At 46.0% G+C, this 19436-nt stretch overlaps 1 protein-coding gene across 1 annotated transcript in view; it reads left to right on the forward strand.

Annotated features, from left to right (window-relative positions):
- Positions 1–19436, forward strand: part of LOC8040860 (voltage-dependent T-type calcium channel subunit alpha-1H) — a 138807-nt gene that overhangs the window by 18497 nt on the left and 100874 nt on the right. The window contains exons 5-8 of the mRNA XM_029978421.4: positions 9923–10208; positions 12750–12842; positions 16232–16440; positions 18614–18807. Of these exons, the coding sequence (XP_029834281.2) occupies positions 9923–10208; positions 12750–12842; positions 16232–16440; positions 18614–18807 (782 nt within the window). The remainder of the gene's footprint in view (positions 1–9922; positions 10209–12749; positions 12843–16231; positions 16441–18613; positions 18808–19436) is intronic.

Genomic DNA, 19436 nt, shown 5'->3' on the forward strand with positions numbered 1-19436 from the left:
CAGTCACGTTTGCAACCGTTTTAAGTTCGAGTGCTTGTGAGTTAATTGATTGAACATCCACTTCGACGCTGGCTTCGAACTGCTAGTCAAGAAACGTCGAAAGTCACCAATGACGATCAGAATACTACGCTACTTCTATGTGTACCCCAGACTCGTTTATGCCTTGACGAGCGCAACCGGTTCCTTGGTTCTTTGTCAGTTGGTTAGAAAGGCCAATGGTGCTAGCCCTCTTGCTGGCGAAAGTCACTTCTCGCTGGTTCTCGCCAGATCACTTCTTTTATTTATTTATTTGTCTATACTGCCAGCATTCACTTTGAACGCCAAAGCAGGGAGTCGTACAAGTGTAACCGTTCACCATACCAAGGGAACCATGAATAAAGAAAGAGACGGTGAAGTAGCTACGCAACAAAGTGCTTAGAGAGAGCATCATTAAAAGTAGCCAGTGACACCGGACCAGGGATGGGCAAAATACATGCAAATATGTGTCGAAATACAAATACAAAATACTCCGTTAAAAATGTATTTAACTACAAATCTAATTACATTTCCAAATAAGCATTTAAGTACAAGATACAAATACAACCAAATGTATTTGGTATCCTTCAAATACTTTTCAGATAGTCACTGATGAAGTCACTGACGCAAATTTTGAGGAATGTTCCTCAAAATTTGCGTTAGTGACTTCAGGGCACCTGCAACGGGTTTCTGGGTATCTCATTTTAATTTTGCATCGCACACTCGGGAGTTAGTGTGCGAGGCTCTAGTAACGTAATAGCTATATAATCACAAAAAAAATGTAATCAGCTTGAACGTAATAGGTGAAAAAAGTACAGAGCTTCAAGCAGCTTTTTTGTCGATTACATTTTGGTATAGACCATCAAAGAACTGAGACGACCAAGACGCGTAGCATTAGCTAGAGAATTTTTTATTGTTGCAACTCGCACCAGTTACGAAAATCTGGACGACCCTCACATTTAGAATGTTCCAGGCAAAAATATGAATGGAAATTAGGCTGGAAAGCATCACAAGTTGTCACAGGCACTTATTTAGGCAGTCTGCCTGTGAACGTCGATTTCGTCACTATTCTTGCCCTGGACTAGCACCGTAATCACAAAGTCACAAAACGCTTGTGCATGATTGAGAGACACTGCAATCGGTGCAGAACATAGTTTTCTTCCTGCTTTGGACAGTGACAATAAATTTGAGGGATGTATTTTGACATACAAAATTGTATTTAATTACAATTGTATTTGAAATACCCACTTTTTAGTATTTAAATACACACGTCAAATACATGTCCCAATTTGTAATTAAATACAAATGCAAATTACACAAAGTATTTGAAATACGTATTTCAAATACTTGTGTTTGAAATACTGCCCATCCCTGCACCGGACTAACAACACCCTTGTTAAGCTTGTTCCATTCCTCCACAGTATTGGGAGAGAAGGAGGCTTTAAACAAAGTGATTCTACAGAACGGTTCAGTGAGAGTTCGATGATGATTGTTTCGTGTGGGCCTAGTTTCATTAATTGTCGTCTGATGGCTAAGACACAAACAAAAATTGCCTTGGAGAACACAAGAAAAAATTAATGCGCTCTAGTTTTCGTTGTGTTGCTGAATCGCGCAAGCCAGACAAAACATATCTCAGAAATTGAGGAAACGAAACCATGCTGATTGTACACGCAACGCAGTGCTTTCTTTTGAACTGCCTCAAGCATATCGATCAAAGACTTGGTGGGGGAGGGAGGGGGGGGGGGGGGTCCCAGACAACAGCTGTGTACTCTAACATGGGTCTGATAATTGTTTTATAGGCGGTCAACTTCGTTTCAGAGGTGCAGTAACAAAGATTGCTTTTCAAAAACCACAGTTTCTGCATTGCTTTTTTGGTTATGTAGTTTGCATGGGCGTTTCAGTTTAAATCTGATCTGATATGTTCTACAGGGAAACCAAGTCTACAACACAGATCCCTACCCTGAAAGCTGCTGTCACATAAGAAACGCTCCCGCAAGAAAGGCAGGTTTCAATCCGCTCATAATCGCTCGTGCTTGGGGCCTTTGCTGTCCTATCAACTTAAAAATGAAGAGAATATAGTCCGCAATCTTGACGGATAGTCCTGAAAAGTTTCGCACAAAGACTGTCACGCACACACAAAATATATCTCACAAAAACAGTAAAGTATATGAACATCTCTGATGTCATGGTTTTTTGTCGCGGCACGGCACAAATCGTCACGGCATGGCACAAATCACGATCCAAGTTACTTTGAGATTTTCTTGTTAAAAGCAAAACGTGTCCTATGCCCGTTTATTGTAACTTGGAAGCATGTGACACTGTTCTACGCGCTAGCGAAAGAAGTGACGAAATACGATAGCAAATACTCAAGGAACGCGTTACCTATCTCAGCGCTACTTCAAAATAAAAGCAACGCGTTACCTTTACGTTACCGATAAAAAGTAAGGCCCGTCACTTTTGCGTTACTTTTTATATATGAGTCAAAACATGTAATACCTGGGTCAGACGGACGCATTAAAGGCCTTCAGAGCGAACTCCTTTAAAGATTCAGCGAATTAGCTAGCGATTTATCGCTTATCGGCGTGCGCTGATTTGTTCTGGTGGCCTTTAACGTGCCCGTCTGACCGATGTATAACCGCGTCGGAGCTACAGGTATGCATAGGCGCCAAAGTTCAAGAAATATTGTGTTCATAAAAAACGTAATATTCACCTTATCTTTTGTAGGGTCTTGTGTTTGAAGGTGTAGGGGTTTCGTATGACTTGGCACCAGAGACACTAAAACGAGACAGCGGCAGCTGGGCTGTTTAGTCGAGGATGATGACTATGACGATTGATTGACATTGCGCCGATCGTGCGTGATACGGTGATCTCATATAGAAATGACGGTGCGTTGACTTAGCGTCGACACGTTGTTGGTGAATAACTGATTTTACGGTCGTGATGTGTTTCCCGCCAAATTTAGCGGGGAAACTGAATTGGTGCATAGGTTACGTGACGTCAATGTTTCCGCTAAATTTAGTGGGGAACCTGAATTTGTCTTTAGGTTGCGTGACGTTATGTCACGTGACATTCATCTTCCCGCCAAATTTAGCGGGGAAACTTTTCAAATGTACTCACGCTGTCGCGAAAGCGGAGGACGGGCCACTTTTTCAAAAATGGGCTCCTGGCTGGTTGCATGTTAAGCGTTCGTGCGATCAACGCGTGATTTGCTCGCTTTTCGAAGCGACGAACATGCGTGTGCCGGGCTGAGGACATTGCATTTGCTTAGAACTGTTCACCCAGAAGCTGAGAATTCAGCCAATTTCATAAGCAAGGGAGCTCGAGATCGCTACTTTGGAGCATTCTTCCGGATAACGAGCTCTCGCGGTGGAAATGTACGTCTCAAAGCCAGGAGCGCGGGCTAGCTCGCGCTTGTATCTTTGGCTGCAGTCTCAGCTTAAGGGCGAGCGGAGTGTAACTGCTATAACGAGAAACCTTGAGACCAGGAACAGACGGGGCAAGGACAACACTGTCTCATAAAGATTGTGATAAAACTTAAAAGTTATGAGACGGTGTCGTCCTTGTTCCTTCTGTTCTTAATCTCAAAGTTTCTCCTTGTGGGTGTCTACCAGCTGGCCTGCGTTTTAATTTTGTGTAAAACAGCTGCCGTTGTAAATAAAACCAATCTCACCAGCCAGTTTGCCTACACCCCCGCTGGCGCAATGCATCGAGGGAACTTCCGTCTTTTTGCACGTGCGACAACCTCGCTGGAACTCTGGGCGCGTAGAGCACGAGGCGGCAGGGGCGTTTCCTGCACTGACGCCTGCCTCTTGCCAACCTTCTGCAAACTTGTTGTTGTTGTTGTTCAATTGTGTTTATTGATGAGATGAGCTGTTCGGCTGTCTTGGTGGCTAAAGATATGGCGGCGTCATGCATGCGCCAAATGCTTGGAGGTATCACTCTATCAAAGCTTTGTTTAAAGTTTTTGGAAGATGTCACGAGTAAAGTAACTACGTTACCCGTTACCTGAAATCAGTAACGGAAGTACGTATACGTTACTGTTTTGAATATGTAACGATTATGTAACTGCGCTACCAAACACTTAACGCGTTACCGGTAACGCATTTACATTTAACGCGTTACCGACAATACTGATTAGAAAAAACCGCAATTCCAAGATGAGCCACTTGTAGGTCATGTGACCCACAGTCCGGAAACGCCGGGGACAAACTTTGCTCGACAAAATGAGTGTAGTCGGGTAGCGCTAATGCTTTAGAAATATAGGTAGATGGACACTCTCACATTGGCGAGTGACGTGTTCATCAATTAAAGGAAACTAACTAAGGCTACCTCGATCTAAATTGATGACAGCCCACAGTGAACGCTGTAGAGTTTATGTCAGTTGAATACGTGGTAGTTGGCGTGTTCAGCTCGTTGGACATTACCGCACGAACGAAGCGTCATGGCGCGTTTACACTTGCGGATTCGCTGGCGAATCCGCGCAGGCGGAAATTGGATTTTAGAGCCAGGGAGCCGAAATCGACTCGTCGATGGCGGAAAATTTCAATATCGGCCCCGTACTGATCCAAGATCTTCCGCCAGCGACGACGCGATTTTGCCATCCGGCTCCAATATCTACTTTCCGCCTGTACGGATCCGCCCGTGAATCCGCAAGTGTAAACACGGCATTATAGTGCCGTCTGCGTAACGCCTTAACGAATCATAACATAGCTGCGGAAGATAATGCACGACACTTGACCACTGTCGCGTGTGTGAAGGAATATTTGCGATATGAAACCTGTCCTATTCTTACACTCTAAAGAAAAGTGTGAGTTTACTTTCCCGTAGAACACGGATACAGCCAATCACGGTGAACAATAAAAGGATCCCAGAGAATTTCGAAGCTCAGAATGAGATCAGTACCGAAAATCAGATGCGACAATGAGCATGATGTTTCACTTGCTCGTTATACCTGCGCACACTGTAATTTTCGGACATTGTTCAATTAAGTTTTTTTTTTTTTTAAACGTACACGAGAACGATTTCCCAGACAAATCCCCCGAGGGGATTGACACCTTGGGAACTTTTGGAGTAATACTCCCCCAGGGGGATTGACAGTATTCAAAAATAAATAAATGAAAGAGCCGCTAAATGCAGCTTGACAGGGTCTGCGAACTTGTCACCTCGGCTGCAGCTCCGAAACAAAATGTAACTCCAAGAAACATCTTGTGACACAATATACATCAATAAAACGGCTCTACTCTGAAAAAATATGTGAAAAACATAAATACAGAAGCCTGTATCAAAGATATTCAACAGCAAGATGAAATATGAGCGTAAATCGGATCTTGAAATCAGAAATACATATACATTTCTCATTAGAAATATAAACATTTATCTAGAGCTTTCGGGAGCCTGTAGTGGAGGGATGGTACAATGAACAATGTGTGCGGTGTTGAAGCGCCCGCAGTTTTTCCGGGTGACGAGTCTAGTAGCGTCTCTTGATTCTGGTTACCGTTGGAGCGTGTCCCTCTACGCTTCTGGCCTCAGCTCTGGTGGTTTGATGTCACCTCCACAAGCTTCCTACCTGAATTGTGTCCTCCGACTGACTTCCATATGATGTATAGCCGGTGTGACAGACTCTTAAAAGTCTGGGTGAGAAACCTTGCCTTAAAAAACTTGACAGGGCCAATAGCAGCAAGCTAGGGAAGGATCTCAACAGATGGCAAAGCTGATCATATGCATGGACATGAATGCCGCCTGCGCTATCAGTGACAGCGAGCGCTATGATCAAATTGTTTTAGGGGAAAAATATGGTTCACCGCCTTCAAATGATTCCTAATGATGTCGAGTAGCTCTCAAATAAAAAAAAAAGTGATGTAATTTCATTTTATTTTAAATTAAACTCAGAGTTGTACGTGGTAATATTTTGATTCCGATTTAACCGCATATTCCTTACGCAGTAGGCGCGATTGTATACAAATTTCGCATTTTTTCAAAAGAGTAGTTTTTCCAAGTATGAAATGATAAGGTGTTTTACAGCTAAATGCAAACATGTTTGTAATCGTAAGAAAATGATTTTAACTACTGATAGTAACGTACAATTAGAACTAGGGTCACCTAGAAACTAATTGTCTCAAAATACAAATACGCTGATAATCAATGACTGTCAATAGGTTACTCTAGTGAAATGACTATGGGCGTAAATCCTTCCTTTACAGCATGGGAAGTAGGATGTTTCCGAAATATTTGCAATATGTTTTAGCCCATTTTCCTTTTGAGTGCTCTAAGATCAATTAGCGTCGTGAAACTAATTCCCTTTTTCTTGCAGGAGTTTCACGTCGTATTACGCTGAAAGGGTCAGAGTGTTTAAGTAAGAACGGTATTCCTCCTACTCAGCATGAGTCGTCGTCGGCATGATGCAGCAAGCTATACAAGTTGGCCTAACACGTAACCTCGGCCCCTTCAAGCTGTCTGCATGCGTTCCCTTAATTTCCCTCGCAATAACACCTAATTCCCCAGGGACGAACACCTGCTTGTAAGATAGAAATTGCAAAGTATGTGAAAAGCGTGGAACTATTATTACTGGCAGCTTTCGTTTAAAGGCTGACAGAGAGACTGTAAAGCAACATACTTAGGCAATAAGACCAAAGTAATCACTTCTAACGAACAAAATATATTTTGACAATTCCTCCAACGTCTAGCCCTCGTAACAAACAAATGAAGGCAATAAAAAGAAACCATATTTTAGTTCTAGCTTCTATTTGAATCCTTCATTTACGGCCTTAACCAGCGACACCGGTCACCACAAATGCAGATTTGTACATTCGCCTTTCTTCAAAAGAACATTCGGCTCATTCAAACGTTATAAGCAGCACTGAGAACAAACCGATAACTTTATTTTGTTTGCCTCAACGAGTCATCATATCTCTGCGATATATATCTCAGCTTGCACGTCGTAGGTTAAAAATACACAATCGAGTGTTTGGGATCGATGACCAAAGCCACTTCGCAAATGCCGAACGCCATTTCTATTCTCGAGTCATCGGCTCTGGTGATCTCCACTTGAAATCTTTCTTTCTTTCTTTTTTTAATTAAGGGGACTTCCGGGACCGCGGTTCCTCGCATTAGTAGACCATTCCCCGCCAGTCTTTCTTTTCTTTGCATGTAGCCTACTCGTTTTCGTCGACTCAGACGACAGACGCCCCCTCCCCGTACGGCTTCGATCCGTGCTCGAGTCCGGTTGGACGGCGCAGTCAAATAACCGGACGGCTCAGGCGCGACGACGTACACGCGCGCCAGGGTTTCCTTCTCGGCCTTTCGCCTCCCGCCAGGCTCTGACCTTTGGCGTTGTCTTGGCGACGCTGCTGGACGCCTTAGGCTCCAGTCAGGCTGCTCGCACCTCATAGAAAAGGCACGGCGTTCGCAGCAGCCATGGTGACGCGATTATCGGCGGATAAGCCTCAAGCGTGTTCGAACCATGTTTCCTTCGTACGCATATAAGCCTCAAACATGTTTTCAGAGAGGTGTTTTATACATATATATATATATATATATATATATATATATATATATATATATATATATATATATATATATATATATATATATATATATATATATATATATAACCATCGGTACAGGTCCGTTATGATGCATTAACACTGTGAACGTGGCTTTAGGACGAACACCGATCCGATCCACCCGCCGCTTAAATTACTAAACGCCGCATTGTGCTCGTTTTCTTTCTTTTTTTTTTCTTCTGTTGTTACAGCGCTTTAAAAGAAAAGTGTCTGAATTCACTCTCCTTTGGAACTCAAGAAAAAAAGTCACGGTTAACAACATTAGGATCCCAGCGAATAACAAAGCTCAGAATGCAATTAGGCCAAAAAACAAATGTGATGTGCGAAGAGACAGTGAGCATGAAACGTTTTGCTTACTTGTCTCTGCCCCCATCGCATATTTTTTTTTCTCCTCTCGGGTTTAGTCGGATTACTTGTTTCGTCATTCACAGGGAGTTGCGTAATGTTCGTCGTCGTTTGCTTTCACCCTGCTATGCAGGGACGTGAGCTCGCAGACTTCTTTTCGATATTAGTATAGGATCGCGGAGTGCGACTAGTCCATGAACACTTATCGTTTCCCAGCCAAGGAGACTTGAGCATTAGCCTAGAAGGACGCCAAAGTAGCAACCGCGGGGACAGAAGCATGAACATGAACCACGACCAACGTTTCCTCGGCTGCCGATAAGGCATGTGCTTTGAGAAGTTTGTAGATGTACAACCTATTAACATGCACGATAAATAACGAAGGTGGAAATGGCTTCGATTGGCATTTTGTAACGCTTGCTACTATACCATTGCTGCGATGCATCGTCTGTTGAGCAAGTCGAAACAAAAATTGATCAACCAATCTTTCGCGGCTGTGGCACTAAGGGGTTACTAATGTGTTACCCATTTGTGTCTGCATTTTTTTTCTCTTTTCTTCAAGTGCCCAAGAAATTCCCCTCAGCGTTGTACGAGTATTTGTGAATTCCTCCACCTTGCACTGTGGTAGCGCTGATTTTCAGCTGATAGCCACCTGGTCAGACATTGAAAAACTTCAGCGGATATTCAGCTGAAGCTCTTTAATGTGCCCGTTCATTTTGTATTCGTAGAAATGAACACCGTATATAAAGCAAATAAACTTTTCGCAGTGCGTTTTAGATATTGATTACGTACGTCGTACTTTGGTTCCGAGTGTTATTTGTGGTTATTTTTAGATGTGTCTGTGTATATGTTACTCCATCTCTCACCCGCAAATTACGACAGGGGATTGTCTACACGGCAAAGAGAGCTCAAACAATGTAGGAACAAAAATGTTTTTAATTGCATTTTGACGGCTTTAGCTTCACGGTGTGAATCCGTCTAAATCAAGTAATCGCAAAAAGAAGCCATCTAATATTTTTATTTATCCTTTTAGGAGGAGGGGAAGAGGGGGCATGCTAGGCTGGCTTGATTTCAATTTTCACGCGATGATTCGTACATAAGAATTTTCGCTTGGTTGCTCAGGGTCAGGATGAAAAATTGAAGGTTCTATACAAAAAGTTCCCAGCCGACACATGACAGGGTGACTCGTGTCCGTGAAGGTCACCCCCTTAAAAAAATAACTGCTACCTAAGGTGTTATCAGCAGCTGCGTAGAACTGGAGATGTGTTTTAACGGACAGTTAAAGCAACACCGCCTAGAAAACAAGGTCTGCGCATGACGTCATCATTATTGGCTCTCCGACTCGCCCCAAGCGGCAAACACGGTGAAGCTCGACGAGTCGCAGTTGCAGACGCAGCAGCGACTGCGACTCGCCGAGTTGCAGGTGCAGCTGCGTCTTGGTTACAGACGCGTGCGTCTTGGAGGCGATGCCCTCTGGCGTCGCTCTTGTTGTGAGGCAGGTGATTGTGCGTGAATCGACTAGTACGTCATGTGGGAGAAGAGGGAGGAAGGTGAAGGTACAGCTTTCGTTATCTAGATGATATCAGCTATATTCAATGACAACTTAAAAAGCGCAGGGAGGGGCGAGCCCCGTCCATTTCACTATTGCTCCGCAGCCAGTAAGACTGCGGTGTTCGTCAATGGTCCGCCTGCTTCTTGCACAGGCGTTCCGATGATGTCAGAACGCCGCGCTCTTATTGGGTGATTAAAAACAAAATAGTGACTAGACCTTGAGGCATCTAGCATCGAGGTCTACCTACTAGCTTTTCAATCACAGCCAATCAGAGCTAGGCGTCGTTCTCACGTCGCCGCAACTCCAGCGGAACAAACATAAGACTCTCTCTCCGCATTAGAACGCGCGAAGGACCAATTAGGGAGTTTTATCGCGATATACCTTGCCTCCTTAAGCTCTGAGTGCGGAGTGCGGCGCGCCCGACTAAGACCGTACCGGGTTCGGGTTGCAGTCCCATTTCGTCATACTACCAGGGGGTGGATGCGGAAAGGGACTTCATCTGCAGCACGGAGAAGGACAACGGGATGCACCGGTGCAGCGGTCTGCCGCCGCTCGTCCTCACCACGGGGCTGGTGTGCAACGCCAGCGCCCTGCCGCACAGCGACAACGTGCCGACCAACGCGTCGTGCGTCAACTGGAACCAGTACTACAGCAACTGCACGGCGGGGGACAAGAACCCCTTCCAGGGGTCCATCTCCTTCGACAATATCGGCCTGGCCTGGGTCGCCATCTTTTTGGTGAGCGGCACTCGCTGGGCCCCAGAGTCACCAAAGCCACTCTGCTCACACGTCATGCAAAAGACTTGGCTGCCGACACGATGACATCCCCGGGCACGTCACAAGCATTTTGGAAGCATGGTTGCTTCATGCGCATGCATGCGTCGAACATAAAGTTCTTGTATGACCAATGTGGCCGACATACAAGGAAGAGCTCAGACAGTGCTTGCGGACTTTCTTTTGGACGAGGTATGAGCGGTGTGGCCATGGCTTGAAGCCACTAAACGAGCATTTTCGGGGTAACGAAACTTTAAAAATCTTGCTGCCTACAATTGCTATTCTCAGTTTCCTGGAAACTTTATCTGAAACGTCAGAAAGCGTTTTTTGTCCTCCATCAATGTTAGAACATTTTCTGACACATCATGCCAAAATCGCCTGACCTTCCTGACGCCGTGTGTGAAGCCAAGGGAAGTCGCATTTTTGTACCCTAACTAGCGCCAATTGTACCCGGCCCGCACAAGGCGACAACATGGCGGCGCTCATAATCTATTCGGGGAAGAGATGTCGATTCTATAAGCGGAGCTTCTTTAGTGGCTCCAGTTGGCCAAGGTTCACGGTGCGGCTTGGAGCATTTACTGTAAGCCACATTCAAGGTCCTTGATCGTGGCGTATGTTCAGAATTAGCTCTCATTTATCGCTTGTCGGGAACAACGATCCTGATAGGGTGGAATTTATGTTTATGCACTTTCAATGTGCATCACTCCCAATCAGGATGGTCGTTTCAGGCAGACAATTGATGAGAGCTAGTTCTCAGAATGCGCTGTGAATAGCACCTCAAATATACCTCCCAGTGAATGCTGTACGCAGCTGTGCTGCCTTCAATTTTTTTGGCCCATTAGTCTTGCCCGCTTCGGGAACATAGCTATGAACAGTATTTGGTAAAGTACATATAAAAGTACTTGAAGTAAAGTACGAAGTAAATTAGAGCTTATGTACTGCAAGTAATATAGTAAGTACACCGAGTGCAATGTACTTAAAGGGGCACTGACACCCCAAAGGTCGTATTTATTTTTATTGTCTAAAACGATGCAAGTTGCAGTCATAGACACGCAAAAAAAAAAACGCATCGCGAAAAAAAATTTTCCCGCGCGCGCGCGCGCCTTTTTATTTTTGGCGTTCGATTTTCCCGCCTCTCGCCTCCTCGCTTCTTTTGATCGGTGACGTCAAGAATCATGAAATTTAGAAGCTTTGTAGGCGACATCTCTATAACATTTAATTACGGCAATCCTAAAACATGTTTTTTAACGCAATTGCGAACGCACTACGGCCCTTCTTTTTGAAATAATAAAATCGGGAGTTCGTTGTGGTGCCGTCTCCTGGATTTGTATCCTCCAACGGAAAACAGGCGACACCGCTCAAAACCGGTCCGCCGGAACGCCGCCGCTCGCTCCTTTCCCCCTCGCTTTTTGTCGCCATGGCAACAGCAGGGAGTGGTGAAATAAAGGGGACTCTCAGGTCTCCGCAATTTTTGACGTCAAGGCACCGGCGCCGATCGCGCGGGAACTTCGAATTCGGCATTTGGAAATTGTTTGTTTACTTCACGAATACTGAATTCCCAAATTTCAAATTTTGAGGATAATGTCCCGGCATCGTTTTCAATCGTTTCGGATAATAAAAAAAAATATGATTTTGATGTGTCAGTGCCCCTTTAAAGTGAAGTAACTATAAATACAATGTACTGTCAAAGTAAATTACAAGTGCTTTTTAACAAAATCTTTTATGGTTTCCTTTCACTCCGTAATAGTGAATCTAAAATTTTCAAAAATAGCGCTGAATATTCGATAAGCTCAAGTGGCCACACAGTAGTTTTACTCTTGCTGACGCACAATTTTAACAAAATCAACTTATAAGGAAATTATTTGCATCGGTCTTACAGCCAACATAACTTCATTCAGAGAAATGAGCAGTAGCGATACGTAGTTTGCTCGGCTTTCTGGTAGTACAAATGCATACTTGAAAGATGTACTTAAAATTGAGTAAACATTTTCTAATCCTACTTAAAGTAGTATATTAAGTACACCTAAAGTACTTCCCAGAACTAGTTATTAGGATCTAATTAAAATTGAAAACGAAACAAAAAGGTTAAGATATAAATATTAACATTAACAATGGGATTACCACAGAACCACGAAGTTATTAAAAACGTATACGTATTTTACAGAGGTCCCTCTGTTTGGCTTAATATTATAACGCGATAAACGAACGAAGCTTCCTACCAAGCCGTAAACGTGGGGCCCCCTCACTTTTACTATGTTGTTCAAAAGGGTTATTTCATGTTTTTACATATTACAATAATTTTAGTCGTAAATAAGAGGAGCGTTTTAACACATATAAATATTAGTTGAAGAAAGATGTGCTTGGGAACGCGAACTGTACGCGCTATGGGCAAACTAACGTGTTTATTGTATTACGGAATGAAGAATACGACAGCTTTATATAAATATAGATTGACATTCCCTATCATTGCATTGTATATCACTGCCGTGTGTCTGTCTTTAACAGGTGATTAGCCTGGAGGGCTGGTCCGACATCATGTACTACGTCCAGGATGCACATTCCTTTTGGGACTGGATTTATTTTGTTTTGCTCATTGTGGTGAGTCTGGCCATGGAGGCACCTGAAGCATCCGATGTTGGTTCATTACCTCTTTCTTCGCATTAGGTTTCAAAGAGGATGTCACGTGGCGTGGTCCATAAAGCTTAATCCCACGTCATGTTACGTGGTCATGGTGGTCACGTGATCTCGATTGCATACCCACCTTCTCCTAAATTAGGCGGACAATGTTTCGCCCCGCCATGTTTATCGGACTTCGTTTTCCTTGTACATCTACAGTTTTAGTGGCCGTCGCGGTAGTACCTCACTCCCGTTGGCTGCTGTGAGCGATCATGCGTGACTCTTGGTACATCTAGTGACCGTATCGTCGGAAGTCGCCGTACCAATCTGGTACAAATATAATGGACCCTTTCCGAAGTTCAGTCTGGCCACTTCGATAACTATCATCACCTTAGTGTATATAATCTGTACATGCTAATAGCGGCCTTTTGATATCTGGTGAAGGAAGAATGTGAAGACAGGCAACGATGCGGTGTGTGAGCATTCCGGACGTTAGTTCGCTGTATTCATGTACGATGTGACCGCGACGAGATTTGTAAGCTTTAATGCGCCTCGTATAAATGCTTAAAATGCTCGGCCCTCGGTAGCGCATGACAATAAAATGTAGTGAATATTATCGAGAGATTTACTCAAGTAAGCTCCTTGTACAGAGTGGTAGTTCCTTGGCAAAATCGAAACTGCAACAACTAAAGAAATAGCTGTAGAGGGACAAACATCTTAACTTTCGTATACCTCCCGTTGACCGAGTAGGTACTATATTATCGCGCTTGCCTTCCACGTAGAAGGCCAGGGTTCGAATCCTGGCTGCGGCTACACATTTTTGTTGACACTGTAATGTGATGTTCTGGTGAATTCGAGAACAGTCTTGCTGATTCGAGGTTAGAATGTTCTACGCGCCGAACCTTCTACGCCGAACGATCCAGAAAACCACGAGGGTACATAAGGGAATCCGCCAGGCGAGCGGAGTCAGTCTCGCCCCAGCGTTCGACTCAGCTGTTACGCCGACTTCGACGCCCGCGACGCTCTGTTATTATCTTTTGTGCCCTTTCATTTTTGGTCACAAGTTCGCCCCATTAAACGTTTCAGTTTCTCCAGTTATTTTTTTGTTTTCTCGCCTGTTTATTTGTGACAATATTTTAACCCCATTAGCATACAAAAATTTAGACTGATATTTGAGTCACTAGACAGCACTGAATTTCTGAAAGGGTACATTGCCCCGACTTTTATCAACCTCTAAAACGCATTCTGCGTATGACGATTGATGTCTTGCCAGATACGACTATTGTGCCTGGAAAGCGCTTCCGACCGGTCTGTTTATGGCGTCCTCATTTATAGTCTCTCGACTTCCGGCTGATGAAATCACACTTGCGTCAGGCCGCTTCCAGCCGCAGCCCTGGCGCTAGCACAGAAGCGGAGGTTGATGCGGCAGACGCCTGTTCTGCCGCAGCTCGTTCCGCGTCCAGACGTTCGACGGAAGCTTTAAGGCTCTGTCACACTCAGGCAACACAACGGCAACAACAAACACAACATGTTGTCCAAATGTCGGGCAACTTGTTGTTCGCTCCCCGTGTTGTCCGACAGCCCTGTCGCATCGTGCCAACTGGAGTGCAACATGAACGACGACGGCAGCTTTCGGCAAGAAAAAAACAGCAGCAACTTGTTTTATGACGACGCGTGGTGCCCAGATCGGTGGTTGAGACAATTTTGTGCCGTCAACGTGACATCACAGATAGCTTCAATGGCAGAGTTAGTTCTTTACCAATAACGTCTTCTTTAAGAGGTTACTCAAATAATGGCCTGGAAGCGTTATTTCACTATAATTAAGGCTGGTGCAGCTAAAATAACTAGATGGATGATTTTACTGCATAGGTAATTACGGAAAACTATTGTCGAAATGGTCACAGCTACGGTCATGAACGTTCAGACTGGTGTTAAACTTACAACTGCCGATAGACCAGCTCATATTACTGCTAGTGAAATAAAATGGCATGCCTACCTACCCGCTCACAAAGTATAATAAAAATAATCCAGGAATACAATGACTGAAAAATCGAAAGATTAAAACGACCACTGTGATCATGATTGTTGATGCTTGAAACTTGGAAACAGCCGCTACCAGAAACTCGAATTGTTTCCAAAATTCCTAACACGTTAAGGAGAATGAAGCGATCACATTGCAGGCCGAAGGCGTTGAAGAATTGTTATTCCATCAATTGTTGTGAAGGCCAGTCGTGTGGGTGTCGTAGTTTCTAAGCACTGTCAGTTCAGCTCAACACCAAGCTACGGAAGACGCTTTGGGGTACTGCCGGTGCTACTGAATTCGCTTGAACAAAAAAAAACCGGACTGAAACATTTCATACGGTGGCGTAACTCCCAAACATATACCAGCGATCTCACTTTCCTCGGTTATGGCTATCTGCTTTGTCAGCGAATGAAAAAACGTTTTGTTCAAGTAACGGGTAGAATGTACTTTCCGTGTCAAGTTTTCTAATCACAGTTCCTGGTTGATGACGTCGGTTGGTAATTTCCGGCCCTTCGAACACACTAGTGCTTTGTAGAGTTTCATTTCCAGCTTCGCCGCGCTTCACACGAACGAAGGTAAACAATCAAGAAGGCGGAGTGTTCCCCGTGTTGTCCCCACCGTGAGCGCCGGTGCGGCAGGGTGGTCGGACAACAAACCGGCCAAAACGGTTGCCGGGCGACATCAACATGTTGCCCGACTGTTGTTGTGGCCGCGATGTGACAGGGTCACCGGTAGTACGCTTTCCTCGTGTTGCCGGATAGAGTTGTCCAACAGTTTCTTCAGTGTGACAGCGCCTTTACCAGCCAGGATGTGACGTTGCGACGACAACACAACTACGTCCGCTTTTTTTTTTCTTCTTTTCTTTTCTTTTTGCCAGAACACTTATGCATAATTTACAGTATCTCGGCAACCAACAGTGGGCCCAAGCCTTCTGCTGTGAAGTAATTTATTAACCCTTTGGGACCATTTCTATTGCATGCGCAGTACGCGGAGTGCAAGTTCGTCTCCTTCTTTTACAGGAGTTGTGGTGGCGTCAGAACGTCGAGCTCTGATTGACTCTGATCGAAGGATGGGGATAGAGCTCAAGACAGCTTACTTCGAGGTCTAAATCCTTCAATCAGAGCCAATCAGAGCCCGGTGCTTTGACGTCACCAGAACCCCTGCAAAAGAAGCAGACGACCTTGCGCTCCGCATATAAAACGCTAAAAACACCGATTGAAAGCGCGTTCCAAGAACCGGGGGTACGGCCGACGTACCGCTGCATCTTTTCGGCTGTGCCCGAACCGTGCACTGGTGCCTCGCGGAGGCGCTTTGGGGATGACGGGTGAAGGAGGAGACTTTTTTGCAGATCGGGTCCTTCTTCATGATCAACCTGTGCCTGGTAGTCATCGCAACGCAGTTCTCTGAGACCAAAAAGCGAGAGATGGAGCGCATGCGTATGGAACGCGCTCGCTACCACTCCAGCTCCACGCTGGCGTCGACCTCCGTCTCGGACTCGGGCTGCTACACCCAGATCATCAAGTACCTCACGCACCTCGGCCGGAGGGCCAAGCGGAGGTGAGAGAGAGAACCGCTCGTCCGTTCTCGGCACGGAGAACTATGATTACAATGCAATTATTGCAAAGGTGCAAGCGAGCTGTGCAAGAATGACAATAATAATCCCAGGAGGAGAACAAAAGGAACAAAGGACACACACAAATCTCCAAACACAGCTAGGTGACAAAGTCCGCCTGATCCTGGTATTGAATCCAGGGACCTCTCCATTTCCAGTTGAGCGCTCTACCGACTGAGCTAACCAAGGAGTTAGACGTCTAACCCCTGGTGACTCAGTTGGTGGAGCGCTCCACTGGAAATGGAGAGGTCCCTGGTTCGATACCGGGACCAGGCAGATTTTTTTAGGTCGCACACCAGTCATCTAGCTGTGTTCGGAGATTTCTGTTTGTACTTTGCCCCTTTTGTTTCCCTTCTTCGGGGATTCTTATTGCCGGAGAACTAGTTCGATCGGACTATTCTTCTCAAATGCTGTAGGGCGGTTTTAGACGGAATACTGAGTGCGTAAGATAAAAAAAAGAACCGCGTACATTCTTCACCGTAAGAGTAAATTTAAACTCTGTACTGACTTGCAGCTTAATGGGGGTACTAAAATGAATCTCGTTATCGTTTGTTTTTGGTCATAAATAAATGCACGATCTATTCTACGAGAAACCAAAATTAGAGTGATAGGCTCGTTACAAAACGGGCTAGCAAAAAGGTACATCTCCGTTTTGTTGTGACTCGGCGCAGAAACTAGAAGGCGCCGACAGACGTGCTACACCCAATCGCGATCGACGCTTCCCACGCGGCAAGGGGGCCAACCAACGGTCTACTGATTTTCGAATATGTGCAATTTGCTCCTGGGCGGCGGTCACCTGCGATTGGCTCCCGGACGTCCGACAGCCAACGTTTCTGAGCTGAATCGCAGAAAAACGTGCGTGTCGCGATCCTTGATCCCGTTTTTCAGCGCAGCTCTTAGGCGCCCGTTCCCGCATATAGCGGCGTCGGCGTCGCCGTCGGCGTAACCGCTATATCTGGGGACGGACGTCTAAGTGTCCCACAATGCAACACTGCGCTCGATGTATTATGGAGAGACCCTCCTTGTCCTCTCCGCTTGCTTAGGGTGGTGCAACTGTGCGGACGTGCCGCACACCCGCGATTCCAGCAGTGAAATCCTATAGACGTTCGAAATTCGTATTTGCAATGTTGTGTTTGTTTTATAGCGCAGCTCTTAGGCGCCCGTTTCCGGCTGGAGCGGCGTCGCCGTAGCCGTTGGCGCAACCGCTCGTAACCCTCGTGAGGGTTACGAGGATTACTCTCGCAAGGGTTATGAGGGTTACTCTCACGAGGGTTACCCTCACGAGGATCACGAGGGTTAGTTACACTCAAAAGGGTTGCCCTCACGAGGGTCACGAGAGTTACCCTCGCGAAGGTCACGTCGGTTATGAGAGTTACCCTCACGAGGGTTACCCTCACAAAGGTTAGTAGGGTTACCCTCACGAGGGTCACGGGGGTTACCCTGACGAGGGTCATGACGGCTACCCCCCTGAGGTCACGTGACCCCCTTAGGTCACGTGATCCCTCTGAGGTCACGTGACCCCCTGATGTCACGTGACCCCCGAGGTCACGTGACTCCCTGATGTCACGTGACCCACTTGAGTCACCTATCCGTCAGCTACCTTCCATCCTCCTCCTCAAGAGCTGCGCTTTAATCCGGCGTTACTGGGAGTTGTAAACGGCTTTCTTTTCTTTCTTTTTTTTTTTATTTTTGGCGAAGCCGATCGTTATATATTTAACCCGATTGGGACCAGATGTCAAAGCTTTAGAACTTCATTGAAAGTAGAGCGAGTGTGCGGGGACTCTAGACAATGCAAACAGAAAGTTGGTGACGAAAGTTTGCGAAGCGCGCCGAATAGATTTCGGCAACGAAAGCGCGACGTCATTGTCGCGAGAGCTTATTGATACTTGTTACATGAATGAGTGGTCATTCACACTTGTTCTCGATGAGAAAATCAATCTCAGGGGTGTGAAATGTATGATGCAGAAGGTACACGCTCGGCAGCAAAGTCACAGCTATTGCCGTTGACGTGACGTCAATTCAAGTCATGTACTCGAGGTCTCGCTCGCAAGGACTGTACAAAAGAAACATTGGGATTTTCGGGCAGCGGCATTTGCTGAGTGCCGCTTTTTCCCCTAGGTTTTTGCGCTGGTACCGGCGGCGAAAGCGTCGTCGGGCACGCCGCGCCATTGCCCAAGCGACCCCGGCGGCCGTGGAAGCGACTGCCGGGTCGCCCATCTCCCTGCGGCATCAGCCGTCGACTCCCCGTCGCCCGACGCCTCCACGCACGGGCGACATTCACCACTCGGATCGCAGCGAAAGCCAATCTTCGGGTAACCCCTGTTTCCACACACGAAAAGTTGATGGTCAAATGCTTTACTACTCGTGGGGGGGGGGGGGGGGGGGGGGGGGGGCACATCTCACTCCGCGTATCATGGTTTTGGCGCCGACAAGGTTTTCGTAGTGGGAACAACTGGACGCGCGCAGCCTCGGGGTTCTTTGAATTGGGAGCTGCCGCCATCTATCATTGTGGAAACTTATTGAAGCAACGAAAGCAGCCGTTTCTGCTACCTTGGCGAATTCACTATCTTGGTGCGCAGGTGGCAGCCCTCTCCCTCGACGCCCCCTGAACGCGCTATACTGCATGTACCGCGCGATGCGCGTGCGCTCTCTCGGACGCGAAGTGCTCGCACCACTAGTGGATGATTTGGTGCCGCAGGTGCCAAATTAACCACTAGTGGTGGGTGAATCCAGATGAGCGGAGAAATGTCAGTATTCTGATGAAGTATCTGTTTTGGCTTCCATCCAGGACAGTAAGCATCGCACCTCTGTTGACTTGTTGCTCGTTGAGCGCAAGCACGTGCGGCGAGATCAAAAGGTAACCTCAACCAGCATGCAATAGAACTTCTGGAAACATGCAGCACTCTCCACGGCGCCGAGAGGATTCCTGGGAACGTCCTGT

This window comes from Ixodes scapularis, unplaced genomic scaffold (assembly GCF_016920785.2).
Source record: "Ixodes scapularis isolate PalLabHiFi unplaced genomic scaffold, ASM1692078v2 PGA_scaffold6__148_contigs__length_123643588, whole genome shotgun sequence".
Classification (NCBI taxonomy): Eukaryota; Metazoa; Arthropoda; class Arachnida; order Ixodida; family Ixodidae; genus Ixodes; species Ixodes scapularis.